Genomic DNA, 15,465 nt, shown 5'->3' on the forward strand with positions numbered 1-15,465 from the left:
TTCTCTTGCCCGTGGAGCAGAGCCAGTAAGCTTGTGTGTAATGCATCCTGGTACATGTAGGCCCTATTACACACAAGCTTCTCACACCCGGAGGGCCTCCACCATCCACACCCTCTCACAATGCAGCCTGACCTCGGACTCACACCGCTGCATTTCCTCCGCTCTATACTCTGGCTTATAAATACAGCTGAATATCCAAGAAACAGACTGCAAATCCAAGCTGCAATTACAGTCTGTAGTCCTTTCATTCAATTATGTCACTGTTGGCATTGGATGCAGCTGCAAACAGCTGCATACTCTCCTTTGGTCAATGCCGCACACATTGATGAGTTTATTGATTAAATTGACTACATTTCCCATCAACACTGATTGGACTTCCACAAAAAAGGTGGCAACGTTTCCCCTTAAGCAAAAAAAAACTTTACAGTTGTAAATAGTTTGTGTCCTACTGTAAAGTCAGCACATGAAGCCCAAGGTTTCATACGTTTCTCAATCCATCCAAAAAGCAATGAATAATACCACCAGCTAAGTAAATGTCTCAATTCAATGCTGATGTCAGCATGAATAGCTGTTCGGAAAGGGTGTGTCGTATGAGGGATGATCAGATCATGCTGTGTCTCCCTTTCTGTGTTTCAGACGAGGAGTGGTGCTCAATGAGTCACACAGGTGATCCGTGGTTACCGTGACTACACAAGTGTTTTCCTTAAACAGCCAAAACATTTATTTTAGGTAATCTAAAGAAACATCGCCTTGTTTTATGGAAAAGTCAGATCATTTAAAAAGAAATAAAATGGGAATTAGTTTCATAATTCCCCCCTTGGTCAAAAACATAATACAACATTAAATACAATGGGCATATGAACTGTAATGCAACTTCTGAGTTATGCAGCAGTTTTTATATTTTAGGAAACAAGAGCATACATGTATAGCGTCCTAATTTGCTTTCAAACAGCTTCATGTGTCCCTGCTAAGGACTGCTGCAGTAATAATGATAATAATAACATTCACAATGATAAAACACAGTTTAACTGCAACTGCTCATATATCTTAAATTGAGGTAAAGAAAGGTTCTTACCTTATTTTCTTCTGGTTAAGATTCTTCGGTTGTAATGTTTTACTCTTGGACTGTTCACTGCATTACCTTAACATTTTGCACGTTGCATGCTTTTATTAATGAAATCCCAACCCTGTTCCCCTGTGAGCCTATCAGCAGAGAGGATTACTAATCCGTGTGACTCCCAACTGATGATGTCACCTAGCAGTGTAAAGTTTTAGCCCGGAGGGCTGTTTTTTTATTTCACACCTTAACTATATAAAAGAAAGTGATTCAAAAGAGGTAGCACATGTGACATTATTGCACAACATTGTAATGCTGTGCACGAGTAAACGCTTACTAAGTTACTAAGTTGAAAATGAAATATTACTCTGGCGTGTGCATAGCTGTAGAGAATGTTTGCAGAAAATGCCGTGTTGTAGGAATCGTTGAAACAAGCGTGAGCTTAACTCCACGGATCCTGTGTGTTGCATTATCCATCATCACAGTCTGAAAGGAGCTTTTTATCTGATATTTTGGATTTTACTGCTGATGTAGATGATTTTAAAGGAGAAGATTTTAAAAAGTTTATTAGTGCTACTGAATATTTTTTGTGAATAAGATTTGTAAAGGGTAACATGGTATCATGACACAACTCAAGCTGTACCTGTGGAGTAGGCTTTCTTGATAAAATATTATTTCTCCTTGTACGTGACCTGTACATGATAACTAAATAGTTTTGATAAAGCATGCTCTGTATGTTTCTGCCTCCCTTAACCTTAAAGGCAAGTCATCTCTGGATTAATTATGATATCTTCTGTGTAAAAGACTTTAGAATGCTGCATTTTCCATACGTTTTCTTTTCTTAGATGTAAACTTAAATCTATACTTCCTTTTGCTGATGCAATTCAAATTCAGACTGCGTAAACTGTTGCTGACATTGCATAAGTTAGACCCTGTGCCAGGGGCGGACTGGGGGTAAAAAGTTTCCCGGAAGGTACTGTCAGACCGGCCCGCTGAATACACTGCGCGCTGCCCACTCAAAGCATCGGACGTTTCGACCAGTCAGTGGCCTACTTGAAAATATACCCATACACTTAACATTATTTTGGACGATTACAAAGAAATGACATCATATATGTTTTTTGTATAACAATTGGATCCACCAATTTACCTGGATGGAAACATGGAATAAAATGATAGTGCCATTGTAACAGTCCAAGGTAGGTATAGTTTTCTAGATGATTATACTTAACTCTGTGCTAGTATCAGGTTATATGTATAACTACAGAGCCCCAAGGAATGAATGTCAGAAGAGAAAGACCACACAATAAAGAATAAAGAAACACAGTAGTGTTTTTGAGCTTTGGCAGTTTAGTTGAATATTCTTTCCCTGCTGTTAGTTAGTTTTTGGTAGGTGACTATTTGTCTGGAGCATGTGGCCAAGTGTTACACATTGTAACTTTAAGCCTTATGCCTTATTTATACTTTGGCCAAAAAGCTTGCACAGAGCTTCCTTACCCCTCATGAAAAGAGGGCACCATTGACGTTTGATGGAACATCAGCACAAGAAGAGAACACTGTCTGACAAAGAATTTGAAAACTGCATGTCCAAATCAAAATAAATGCCATGCTACTACCTCAGTCTGCCTCAGTGATATATATGCCTGACTGACCCGGACAAACGGTGCACACAGAACAGGCACAGACAAGTACAGACTATCCTTTGATAAGTGTATTGTGGTTGTTTCACAACGGGGGGGTTATGTCTGAAAACTTGTATGTGTTTTATATATACATATATATACATATTAGAAGACATGTTTCTGATATGTTGTCATGGTTCCGGCATAAGTTATTGTTTTCCTTATGTATTAAATGCACAAAGCAGCACTTTCAAGTCTTCTAACTTATTTGATCATTTTTACAATATTGCAAACAGTTAGAATACAAAAAAGAGACCGTTCTATATTCAGTTTATTGAACAGGATTTGGTGCTTTTCAGGTGGTTTTTTTTCAATAACACTGTAAATTTCTAGATATACTGTACACTTTGTAGCCAACACAAAAAATAACCAAGCCTTGCGTTGTCTTAACTGACGAGAATAAACACTATCATAGAGACAAACACACAAAAAAAAAACATTGTCATTGAACTTCTGCTATGTACATGTAACATATGTTTTGTATTTTAGTTGAGACTTTTATCCAAATGTTTAATATCCACTGTGTGGTCTGCTGAGATACATCTGTGTTTTTTCATTCTGAAACAGCTTCAAGGAGAGAATGTGGTGGTAGTCTCGGTGTCGGTGGCCCCGGAGCTCCTCCTCCTGCCCCTTGTAAACCTGATGAACCAGTCATGGCTCATGCAGCCCAAATCCTTCAGTAGCTTCAGGAGGTCGTGACGAAACTTGACACCAATAAAAGCATAGACAAATGGGTTCAGGCAGCACCTCAGGAACGCCATGCACTGGGTGACATCGATGGCATACAGGATCATGTTATCGTAGTTGCAGACCTTGACTCCACCTTTTGCTGTGACGACTGTGTTCACAATCAAGACCAGGTTGTAAGGCATTTGGCAGAAGAGAAACACAGCCACCACAGCGAGAATCACCTTGATGGCCTTATTGCGTTCAAAGCCACGAGCCTGGCAAAGGGTCTGGACAATGCCGCTGTAACAGATGCTCATGACCAGGAGCGGGAGGGCAAAAGCCAAGACAATCTGGCTGGCCTGTATTTTGACACGGAGCTTGTCATAATTGCTGGAGTAAGGGGAGCAGGTGTTGTTATTGATCGTGGTGTAGGTCATTTCCGGTATGGAGAAAATCAGTGCCATCAACCAGATGGCAGCTGACGACACCTTGCTGAGAAACACTGCTTTGGAGCGGTAGCGGTGAGCAGAGACGGCCCTGGCGATGACGAAGTAGCGTTCTATGCTGATGAAAGCGAGAATGAACATGCTGCTGTAGAAGCTGACCTTGTAAATGGTGTGCATAGCTTTACACAGCATCAGACCCAGCACCCATTCTGTCATGGAGTTGGCTGCCCAAAAGGGGAGCGACAAAGCAAAGAGCAGGTCCGCAAAGGACAAGTTGAGCAGGTACACATCCGTCATGGTCTTGAGACGCTTGAAGTAGAAGAATGTGAGGATGACAAGTAGGTTCCCCACTAGCCCCAGGAAGCAGATGATGGAGTAGAAGGTCGGCATGAACCAGCCGCGGAACTGGCGATTGAATTGTTTTGCACAGACCTCAGGATAGTCAGCATAATCTATACTGTAGTTATAGTCTGGGTAGCTGTCGGTGGAGAAGTTATAGTCTGTGACTATAGTGATGGTTTTATTGAATTCACGTAGAGACATGGAACACTGGAATCAAAATCAAATTAAATGATCAGATGAAAGCAAGTAAAGTTGAGCAATTAACCAACAAGTCAAAGGGGAAAGTAGTAGTTGCTATTTTCACCCCTGTTACAATATGATCTGGATACAAATTGCCACAAATGTGTTACCATCTTGTTTATAACTCTAATAAGATTGTGCTGCACTTGTGTTTGAATCTCACCTTGACATGCATTAACCATATCAGCACAGCTGGCAGAATGTTTGGGAGATCTGAAAAACAAATGAAGAACTTTTAGAAAACCAAGCACTGTAATAGCACGATTGACAATATCCTTATTAAGCTGCATAGGTGACCATTATGTGAAATATTAGAGAATAATATAATGCCATAATGTTAAAGTATTCATAAGAAAAAAGATTTACAAACGAACGGTCAACACTGAAGAAACAAAACAAAAGATATACTAAATTGTTTTACGAGTTAAATTCCAGAATTGGTACATACATACATATTTCAAACTTCATAAACAGTTAATAACCCAAACTTTCTGTTGTACATGTGTAGTCATTAAGGCCAGGCGGAGATAATTATGTATTTTATTAGATTTCACAAAGCTAAAGGAGTTCTTATCACTTTATAACTGATGTTTATGTGGAAACTCGGTGGTGTCCCTATTTAGATGCTAGCCTACTGGTCATAGTTTATGCTTTGAGTGTGTCTTTCGATTACTGTGACACTGCCGTGCTTACTGTAAGAAGTAAGTAGTTTCCTGTGGTAGAGTGGTTTTAGTCAATAGTTTAGTTCTGCATTTTTAATCAAAAGTTCATTGACACTGTATTGTGTATTCTTTTACAGGGTATATGTATGTATATATGTATAATTGTGATTAGGCAAACAAGATAAGACAGATATCTCTTGATGTCATTGTTTTAATCACAATAATAAGCATGTATACCAAAAAAAATGTTGACTGATAAACAACTACAGACGAAGATTTCTAATTGATTAACACATAACTTAAACTCCAAATCATGCCTTCCTTGATGTGCTGTGTGTGTCTATCAATCAGTCTGCTCTTTACTAAAAAAGCTAGTACTACAGAGGGTCAAACATTGACACTAGTGTTCAATCATTTTATCCATTGCCACGTTATATGTAGATGATTGTAGACACAATATCTTTTGATTAATTTGATTCCAGAAAAGTTTTTTTTGTCTGGTATTTTAGGTCACTTTTTTCATATTTGCTTTTGACATAACTATGATAATTGTTAAATTGTTTATAATTTAAAAACAGTATGCTCATTTTGATGCATAATCTTGTACATGCATTCCTTCACCAGAGTAGATACAACATCCTTTTAACTATGTTAGTTAAACTCTAATTAGGTACTCACCTCTGACACGAGTCATGTTGACGAGAGTAGTGCGCTGCACTTAAAGCCACGAAGCACAGATGAGTGGATGTCTGTGTTTGATGGTGGTTTCCCTTTTGTTGAAATGAAAAAAACAACTGTCTCCGAGAAACTTTTTTCTCCTCACCCTAAAGTATCATGTGAAAAAACCACAGACTCAAACTAAAGTGTGAACACGTTATCCACACACTCATACATGACACACACGTTTGTGTGCGTGTATCCTTATGAGTGTGGGGCAACAACAGTCTTTTGTAGCTCCCTATCACGCTACATTCTTACTTACTTACTATTTAATGTAATTATTATGACTTATAAGTCTATCCTTGTTTGGTTTGACGTCTTTTATGTTCCTTATGTTAAATTAACCCATTCTTTGTCCGCCATTGTGTAATTTATCTTTGTATCTGACAATGTTGAACAGCCTTTATTTTGCATGATTGTACAATGTAGAATTTTATGGAGATAAGAGTTGTTGTGCTGGACAGCAGATGAAGCCTACGACGAGCTATACACAGACTTCTGCACACCTGTATCTCTGCGGTTGTGGTTTCTTACTTTCACTGGAGGCAGTGGTACCCGCACGTAGCAAAATGTGGCAAGTTGCATAGCAGATGACATCTGTCACATTGAAACTATAGCACTATGAAGTATGATCATTACACCATGTATCTGAGGCTGAAACTATAGAAAACATGACACATGAAGCATCTATATATCTCCTGCCATATATATATGTATATATATCTCTCCTTGAGGCTTTAATGCTGAATTTTGTGACAACACAACAGAATTTTTCAGAAGGTTGCTAGTTCTGTGCTGATAACAGGAAATCAGAACCATTCCCTCTCATCTTACCACTTCCCTTACCTATACTGTGCAAAGGACAAACAGCTATGTGAAAGCACGGCACATTGCATGCTTGATACAAGACTCTGCATCCAGGCTCGTGATCTTTTATAATCATGATCCGTTACAGTAATGTAGTGTCATCAAAAAATACAGTTTGTTGTCCATTTTGCATGTTTGTGCTGTTAATAATGATCAATATTTATTTATTAAAAAAAAGATAATCTCCTAGCATCAAATGTTATTGGAAAAAAATGAAGCAAGAACTTGTTCAGGGTAGAAAAGTTTATTGGTATAAATATGCAAAAAGAAATCAATTGTAAGACTGCATGTTTATGAATGTTCTTTAAGCTGTTTTACAACATGAAAAAACATGTTTAAGCAAACCTCGTTACACTGTGTACACAATTACAGTACATTTAAAAGTTTTCTGTTGAAAATTGCAATATTCATCATAACACAGACATGTTCTAAGCGTACTGCTTTTGATTTGATTGACAGCAAGCAAACTTGAGAACACTGCGAGAATTGTACAGCATTAATGATCATGTGATATAATTATATGAACTGGGACAACCAATACACATTAATAAAAATGCTGATAATAAATAACAAAAATAACCACTACTGATTACAAACTCCTGAGACAATACTGTCACTGTAATACTGATACGGAGAGTAAACAAATATTCTCCTGCCAAGGAGATGGTCACCTAGCATCACTCATCACAAGTATGCCAAATTGTTTTTAAAAATTGCATCATGCAAAAATAACAATCAAAGCAACAAGGACATTACAATACAAAGGACAAAGTTAAATACAACACTGAACACAGTTTGTTTAATGTGACAGCTTTTTTCAAATAGCCAGTCTTAATTTGCGACAATCTGGGGTCTGTCAGACAGAGTGCTAGAGATATGTATCAGTGAGTGCTGAAGAGAGCTTGTATGGGTTTTTCCAAATGGCAATGAGACCTGTGCAGGAAATATAGTGCTTTCACATGGATGCACTCAGCAGACATTGATTTTAGAAAGGATCTTTGCTTTGTCAGCTTTACAATTGTATAATTTCTTTGTATTGCCTGTGAGTCTTCGTGTTTTCAAACTCAACTTAAGCCTCCTCTTTCCTTTAGGCATGTTAAAGCATTCACCCCATCTAAATGTTCTTCATACTCTTTGACAAACTAAGATGATAATGTGCAATATATGTTATCAGAGGACGATACTGCAGACCAGCAGACGTAATGATAGCCTTACAGTTCACAGATGGTGACCTCTTTTTGACTCAGTGGGCAGCTCTTGCCCTACTGGTCGACTCTGATGGCTCACTAGTCGGGGCATCTTCTGTCTGTGCAGAGGTGGTCTCTGAGCCTGTGTTACTGTCGCTGGTTCCCTCCTCCATGGCTCCCTCTGGGACGCTCTCCTTGTCCTCTGATGCCCCCTCCTCACTGCCTGGATGAGTCTCAAGCTCCTCTGAAGCTTTTGGCTTCTCTGAGTCATAGAAACCAGAAGATTGCATGATGTTAAAAAACATGAAACCCTGCATAAGAGCCAGATGGCAGAAAATCCATAAATAAAAGCCAGTGTAGCTCACCTGGTGTATCTGTGTTGTTGGATTCTGCTTCCTCGCCTTCTTTGTTGCTACTTTCGCTTTGAGAGTTTGGCTGGGACTTGTTGCCATGTGTGGCACAAATGTGTTTTTCTTCTTCTGCCAACACACAAGCTGGAGCATCTCTTGTGCCTCTGTCCCCTGCAACCTTATCACGATCTACCATACGTTTGCGAGTTGCCTCTTCTGCTGCAGAAATCTCTGCAGAAATCTTCTCCATGTCCACTTCCACCTTCAGGCAGCACAGCTTTAAAGTACAGTAATTTGGAAATCAATGTAGAAAGGTGAAAACAATTGCTGCACCTTTTTTACTTTTCAAAGTTTAGTGATAGTCGAACACAAAGTAACAACTTAAAGTAACTCAATAATGTACCTGAATGAGTTGTGTTCATAACTACAAGGTTTCAGTACCTTGTTTGAAAATACTACTTCTCAGTCCCTGAATAGATGCTGTAAAGATAAATGGCGCCACCTGTTGTGAATAGTGGACAGTGCATTCAACTGCACAGTGCTGCATTTCATTTCAGAACAAAAGTTATTATTAAGGCTACAAATTGTGAAGGACCGCTGACAGCTGTATGATTGCCAGAACAGCTGCAGCTAATGTCTGTAAGAGAGATGTACACTGGCATATAACCAGTGCTGCACATTGTACAGGTAAACACGCAAAAAGTGATTACAACGTTAAAGACGGCGTACCCTTTTGAGCTCATTTGTGAACGACTCTGTGGCATCAATGAATTTTCTTTTCTTGTCCTGGTGGCGGTCTTCAATCTGAAGCAACTCAGCTTCCAATTTTCTCTGCGACACATGACACACATGGCTCTACATGGTAATTACATATAGAAAACCAATAGAAAACAAAAGCTGTTTGCTAAATGCCACCATTGCGTGAAGATTAGAAGTCCACAACTTGATCATACCTGGTGTACCATCAAAGACTGGACCTGGCGTTTGAGGACCTGCATCCGAGCGGTGGTAACAACTGAGCGCACATCTGGGACGACACTCTCACTGAGGATCTCGCTGATTAGACGGTGGTTGCGTTGGAAACGAGCTGCAGCCGAGTGCTTTATAGAAAACCCGTCGTCATAATCTGAAGACATCAAAAAGCATCAGAGTGGTTACCACTGTCTTAGAAAATACATATTCACACACCTATCTGTCAAAAGGCAAAGTATAGAGATGTGTCACCATTCACTAGTATGAGAGGCTTCGGCAAACTACAACACACGTGATATAAAACAAAATGATGCAAATACTGCTGTATCAAGAAACTGAAAACATGAGAATAATATTGCTTAATTTTTATACAGAAAGAGAGTTGAGAATAGCCTCATGATGTCCCAGTTTCAAGATACAGTCTGCAATTTGCATGTGACAGCAAACATTCTTGGTCTTAAATGTATACTCCGCTGACATTTAGATAGAGGATGATGGTGCAAGAAGAGATTCCTCCTGGTTACTTCTTCCACACTGCAGTGAGAAGGAATTAAGGCCAGCTGTATTCAAATACGATTTTTTTTCATTTCATTGTATATTTTAGAAATGCATTTAGACAAAAAATACAGTAAAAGTACAGTAACTTTGAGTAACATCTTTGATAGTGATTACAGACTTTGGGTCTGCCGAAATTTGTTATAATTTGGTAAATATAAATTGGACAATCTCCTCCCATTCTTTTTTCAGTTTTTATGAGGATGCATGAGGAGTACTGTGTCTGTATACAGTCAGGAGAGCATTGTATGCAATGCATTTCACCAACATGTGTAGAAACACTTGCTTGTTTGTTTCATTTAGATGCAATAACTGATAATAATGTGATGGAGAGATCGACACTTGATTTCCATTTGGCAACACTATTCAACACTTTTATACATGAGGCTCTCCTTTTTGGCTTTGTCAAAACCTTTATCTACTGCAACAAAAGCTCCCATCACTGGACTAGTTGCTGCTATGCACCCATTTGCAGGTTTCCAGAGAGCAGAAATTAAACTCATTTGCCATGTTGAAAATTTCAAAGGTGCTCAAGTAGTTGGTTAAACACCACAACAGGAAACAGTCAAACAACACATTCTGAATTCAGTGTTTGAGGATTCAGTCTCAACGACTTTGTATTTTTATTTTAAGTATACATGGCACCTTCTGAATGGTAAATATTGTCCAGATTACATTACACCCATTACAAACTTTCAATAAATACAGTTAATTAAATGTTGAAAAATGTTAATTAACTGTATTTGAAAACACCCTCAATAGATACTTCCCACAACAGTGCATGATTGTCTAACAGGCCCATTGTCTCTGCACTATTTTAATGCTGTTATGAACAGAACAGGAGAAACTGGTAGATGGCAGCAGGTCAGGGTAGAATATCTATAAGACTGTACTTATTAATGAAGCCCAATCTTTGAGTAACCACCCGGAGAGCTTAATCTCATTTACTCATTGACGTACGTGCAGTTTTTTGAGAACATAACCCACTGGGATACAAACGCTGACATTGATATGGTCTGGGGTGTTTCTGAATAGCAATTGGTTTTATCTGTAGTTTTCCTGTATGTCATTATCGTCTCCTGTAACCCTGCCAGACCCCAGACAAGCATCATTTCCTTGAGGTGGGTGTAACTCAAACGGCTTGGGTGGGTGTCTAACGTGTATGTGAATGTGCGTGCGTGTGTGTTTGTGTCAGTTTTAAAAACAACAGACAAAAGAATGTAAATTCTGCAATTATGTCTAAACCAATGCCGAGAATACCTACAAAATGTAAACAGTTGTGCAAAACAAAGACAAAGTTTGTTCCATTTGCAGTTTAAAAGCAGAAATGGCCTTTCAAAGGTAGCATTACCAAAGATGTGGATGTAGCAGTGTAGAATGAGGAGAAAGATAACAAAGTGTCTGGTTGTGTGGACGGGCAACGCTGTGTGGTTGTGCTAGAGTAAATACAACTCTGTTACAGTGCTTTAAACCTTGGGAGACAACGCATTTAGCTGATTGGGCTTACCATCTGGATCCTCCGCTGGCTGAATGCTTATGTAAGGCTCGCCCTTGTCCAGTCTGGACTGCCTCTGGCGGCTCTCCTCTTCCAGGGCTGCCTCGGCCCGGCTTTTTGCGGTGACGTAGGCCAGGTATGCTGGCGAGTTATGATAGGCCTTCATGCTCTCATTATACTCAATCTACGGTGGAAAGGATGAAGGGGATGACAAGGAAACCAAGATGGCAAGCTGACACAAAATGGGCCCTCGTTTCCATCGACTACGACATGATAGGGAAAGAGGTTTACTCAGGACTGTTAGAAAGTAAGGAATGATGACAGGAGGGACCCACAACTATTGGAGACACATCTACTGGTCACCCATGAGAAAACTCCCATAAACACTCCTTGTTAAACAACCAACCTTCTCTGCTTCGTAGTCATTCAAATAATCCTGTTTCTCCTCATCAGTGAGGTCCCTCCACATGCCACCGATTATCTTCCCAATTTCCCATAGCTTCAGATCAGGATTGGAGGCTTTTACTTGATCCCAAACCTGGTGATGAGAACCAGACATGGGTGTAGAGTTGGGTTGGTTTGGAGGGGCTTTAAGTGGTTCTCTTTGCAGAGAGGTCACAAACCAGAGGAGGCCGAGTGCTTTCAGCTCCATCTCCAAGTTGATAAATCCCAGTATATGATGTGGACAGTCCCAGCTTAATTTAGCTTTACACACCTACCTTAATAAACAGCTATTAGTGTTTTTTTTCAAAAATGTACGTCTTACTTTATGTGATGGCATAGAATATCTGAGAAGCAAAGCATCCCTGTTTTCCAACAGAGCACATAATGCTGCAAAATACAGCTGCATACTGTTACTTACCTTACGACTATATCTCATATACGGCATCAATGGCTTATCAGGTGGCTTGGGAGGCTTTGGGATATTTATTCCAGAGGAATTCTGGTAAATAAAGAAAAAGAGTCACCTTTAGGCACTGTTGCTGTGTAGTTATCAGGCCACCCTTTAAACACTCTTGCTTGCCGAGGCTCAGGACAGCTTGTGAAACTATGAGTACGTGCATGTTATGTAATATGCACTATGTATGTGTACTTTGAATCAAATATAAGATGCATCAAAGTATTTTTTTTTATTAAATTAACTTGGTTTAATTAATGACAGTTTGAGGCCCTACACAGGTCAGGAACCCTACAGAGTACAATGGAATAGCGCTGACTGTAAAAGAAAAATACAAAAAAAAAACACTTAATCTGAGATTTGCTTATAATGCCATTATCAGAGTCAGCCAACCACAGCTTGCATGCAGCGACTGAATTACTGCTCAGCAGCCAGAGCAATGCAGCGAGTTTGTAATACCATGGCAACACTGTTGGCATTGGTTACTTTACATGGTTGTCAGAATTGTAGACTTTGAGAGGCAGGTGGTATTTCAATACACACAGAAGGACTTTTAGCTGGCCTTCACTGTGATGGACACAGCAGAGTGTGTTTAGAGTAACACGTACTACAGGTTCATTCTTAGTAATGGAGTGAGTTTGGCTTCTGATACTGACTTTTATGCAGCATCTGCTATTTTAACAGTGGAAAATGCAAAATATGTATCTAATATTATTTGCTCTGAACAAAGCACAGATTCTGTGGTATCTTATTTTGACCAAGCAAGCTTAAGTTTCTCCCCTTGAGTTTGCCTGAACAGTCACACTTCATTTATTTATATATATATATAAATAATATTCATACCGTTACCCGACTGTTGCTGCTTTGGCTTCCTCCCAGTCTATAGTTGTTGTAGGCCAGATGGCTGTATGGGTTGTAGCCCACAAACCCGGCAGTGTTGGGCATTTGCTGGTGAAAATACAATGAGATAGAAATATGAATAAGAAACTAAATAAAATAGGAAGGGGGGAGCTTAAAACAAATATGAAGCAACTAACATTAAAAAATAAAGCAAAACAAAGAAACTTGCATTTATGCTGAGGCAATAAAGTAATAAGAATTTCAGAAGCAACGGCAAATCAGAACATCAGTCTGTGTCCCTAACAGGGGTTGTCGATTCAACAAAAACTATTTTTTCAAATTAATGTTAAAGCAAATGAAAAACATGTACTTAAGTGTCCAAACAGCAACATCAGCTTAACTTGGGACACCCAGACAATAGTTGATGTTACACTCATGTATGAGTTCTTACTGTTGCAGGGGCAGGGGGAGCCGGAGGGGCATGAGATGGTCTCTCTGAAAAGGTCCAAATGAAACATAAGCATCAATTAAGTGAAACAGCATATTAGTATAGTACTAGTATTTATTTATGTATTATATATATATATATATATATATATATATATATATATATATATATATATATATATATAAACTTAATTATTATTTAACTCTTCCAAACAATACTTGTTGTCTCTATGAAATAAAAACATCAATAACAAATCGATCTAAATCGATTCTCTTTTTTGCTAATCTTGAATAAACTTAAGATATGTATGTATTATGATTGCATCACTTAAAGTGGATGTATGGAAACAGTCTGATGTATTTTAGATTTTAATACCACCGCCTACGAGGAGCAACGTTAGCTAAAACACTCCCAGCTCCTTACTTGACATCTCTGCAGTGAGGAGATCGGTATCAGTGTGTTCCAGTCATTGGCTCTGTAATAAACACATTTTAGTGCAAGGACAACGTTTGATCTCGTATTGAAGAGGTGAACCATGTGGACAAGGTGCTTCCCACACGGCACAAAACAAAGAGACGCTGGCTGAAACGACATTAGCTAACGTCACGACCACAACTGACAAGCTTGGAAGATTTGTTGGGAAATAACTAGCAGGCCATTTCGTTTTAGCTCAATAAATGTGGTCAACAACGGCGTGCATTTGTTTTGGATCGCCCGACATGTCCAAAACGTGGTGACTATATTGATATGGTGCCGTTCCGAGGTGTCTTATCACTGGTAGTGGGGCTGCACCATCTATGCGGAGTCCAACAGACGTGCTGCAACGGCGCTAACTTCCCAGCTAATGTTAGCATGTATTCGTGCTAGCAAGCTGCTAGTTGTGTAGCTCCTGTAATGTGTCGTTTTCTCTTGAGGTTAGCTGGCGTGCGGCAGAAGCCAGCAGCAAATATAGCGTTGTTAATGTACTGTGGTTATATTGATGTAACGGCAGCTCGGTAGTCGACACCATATCGTTAGCTTGTCTCATTAGCTGAAGTAACGTTAGCTGGTCTGGTTACGTATAGCTTAGCAACCTGCGTGAAGAGAAAAATTACATCTGAGATATTAGCATGCAACGTCAAGTCAAACCAACACATCTAGAGGTATGCACATTCCCATAGATTTTGATGGTGACAAGCAAGCTCGTATACTAAAGTGAGAGAACTCACCCTTATATCTTTAGTGCCCCACCACAGTTGTGGCTGTGACAGGGAAGGCTAACCCACCTAGCTCTTACAAACAGTCCCCACAATAAACGAATGAAATGGGGTCCACTCGTAAGATTCTTGCAGAATCTTCCAGAATTTCACCCCCACCTTCTCCTCATTACAGCTGTGCCTGCCTCGATGCTCATCGCAATCAACTGTCACTGCGGCAGCTCTCACTTATCAATATGACAGCAAAAACATTTTTCTCTCTAAGAACAGTCACTTCATAATGAAAGAGAAGGTAACTTTACAGCGCAGCTAAATGGGATTTCACATTTAACCTAGATAGCTTTATCTGTGACATGCAGATGTGCATCATCATACGTCTTTTTTCCAACTCACAAACATAATTGATCTAGAAGCTGATTTACAGTGTTGTCTTGACAGCAAAATACATCTCATGTCAAAAATGTCTCATGTAAGTGCAGATGCTCTAGTTTAACACATGTTTCCACCAAAAGGTAATAATCTCAGTCTATATAATGTGAAAAAATAAAATACATTATTATAGAATTATTCATTATGTCACAATGCCATAAGCTGCATCTTGCAGGCTTCACGAGCCTCTAAGTGTTTGAGAAAATCCAGGTTGCCCTATTCACTGCTCCATTGTTGTTAGAACTGAAATACTTTGCATTCTTGTTCACATTGTTTGAAAGCCGCCCAGGTCAATAGTTGTAATAGTGTGTTCCCGAAAGATAACAATCCAAAGCCTGTAGGATTTAGTCTACATCTCTGTCCATTCAACCTGAATAGTACTTGTTTTGGATTTGTTAATTGATTGTGTT

General features: G+C 39.2%; 2 protein-coding genes across 4 annotated transcripts; both read right to left on the minus strand.

The window, feature by feature from the left end:
* Positions 1-2,992: 2,992 nt before the first annotated feature.
* On the minus strand, positions 2,993-5,816 carry ccr7 (chemokine (C-C motif) receptor 7). The gene is made up of 3 exons (XM_068588588.1): positions 5,777-5,816; positions 4,600-4,649; positions 2,993-4,403 (listed from the first exon to the last, which is right to left on the minus strand). The coding sequence occupies exons 1-3, from the start codon at positions 5,790-5,792 to the stop codon at positions 3,309-3,311; spliced, it is 1,161 nt and encodes a 386-aa protein (XP_068444689.1). The 5' UTR covers positions 5,793-5,816; the 3' UTR covers positions 2,993-3,308.
* A 1,641-nt stretch (positions 5,817-7,457) lies between these two features.
* Positions 7,458-14,869, minus strand: LOC137792823 (SWI/SNF-related matrix-associated actin-dependent regulator of chromatin subfamily E member 1-like). 3 transcript variants are annotated; one of them, XM_068588578.1, is made up of 11 exons: positions 14,639-14,869; positions 13,854-13,905; positions 13,434-13,477; positions 12,992-13,090; positions 12,107-12,187; positions 11,651-11,782; positions 11,257-11,428; positions 9,176-9,348; positions 8,952-9,053; positions 8,238-8,499; positions 7,458-8,134 (listed from the first exon to the last, which is right to left on the minus strand). In XM_068588578.1, the coding sequence occupies exons 2-11, from the start codon at positions 13,858-13,860 to the stop codon at positions 7,929-7,931; spliced, it is 1,278 nt and encodes a 425-aa protein (XP_068444679.1). In that variant the 5' UTR covers positions 13,861-13,905; positions 14,639-14,869; the 3' UTR covers positions 7,458-7,928. The 3 variants fall into 3 exon arrangements, with proteins under 3 accessions (XP_068444679.1, XP_068444677.1, XP_068444680.1); XM_068588576.1 differs by having other exon boundaries at positions 12,986-13,090; positions 14,639-14,868; XM_068588579.1 differs by lacking the exon at positions 11,651-11,782 and having other exon boundaries at positions 12,986-13,090.
* Between the last annotated feature and the right edge of the window lie 596 nt (positions 14,870-15,465).

Source organism: Clinocottus analis, unplaced genomic scaffold, assembly GCF_023055335.1.
Source record: "Clinocottus analis isolate CAN_PGR_092001 unplaced genomic scaffold, fCliAna1.0.p SCAF_22, whole genome shotgun sequence".
Lineage (NCBI taxonomy): Eukaryota > Metazoa > Chordata > Actinopteri > Perciformes > Cottidae > Clinocottus > Clinocottus analis.

Excerpts from the sequence above, each read along its gene's own strand:
- LOC137792823 (XM_068588576.1), bottom strand. Across the intron at positions 11,429-11,650 it reads ATGACTACGAAGCAGAGAAG|ATTGAGTATAATGAGAGCAT; the intron begins GTTGGTTGTTTA and ends TTTCCACCGTAG. Across the intron at positions 9,349-11,256 it reads GCCAGCGGAGGATCCAGATG|ATTATGACGACGGGTTTTCT; the intron begins GTAAGCCCAATC and ends TGATGTCTTCAG.
- ccr7 (XM_068588588.1), bottom strand. Across the intron at positions 4,404-4,599 it reads TATGGTTAATGCATGTCAAG|TGTTCCATGTCTCTACGTGA; the intron begins GTGAGATTCAAA and ends TTTTGATTCCAG.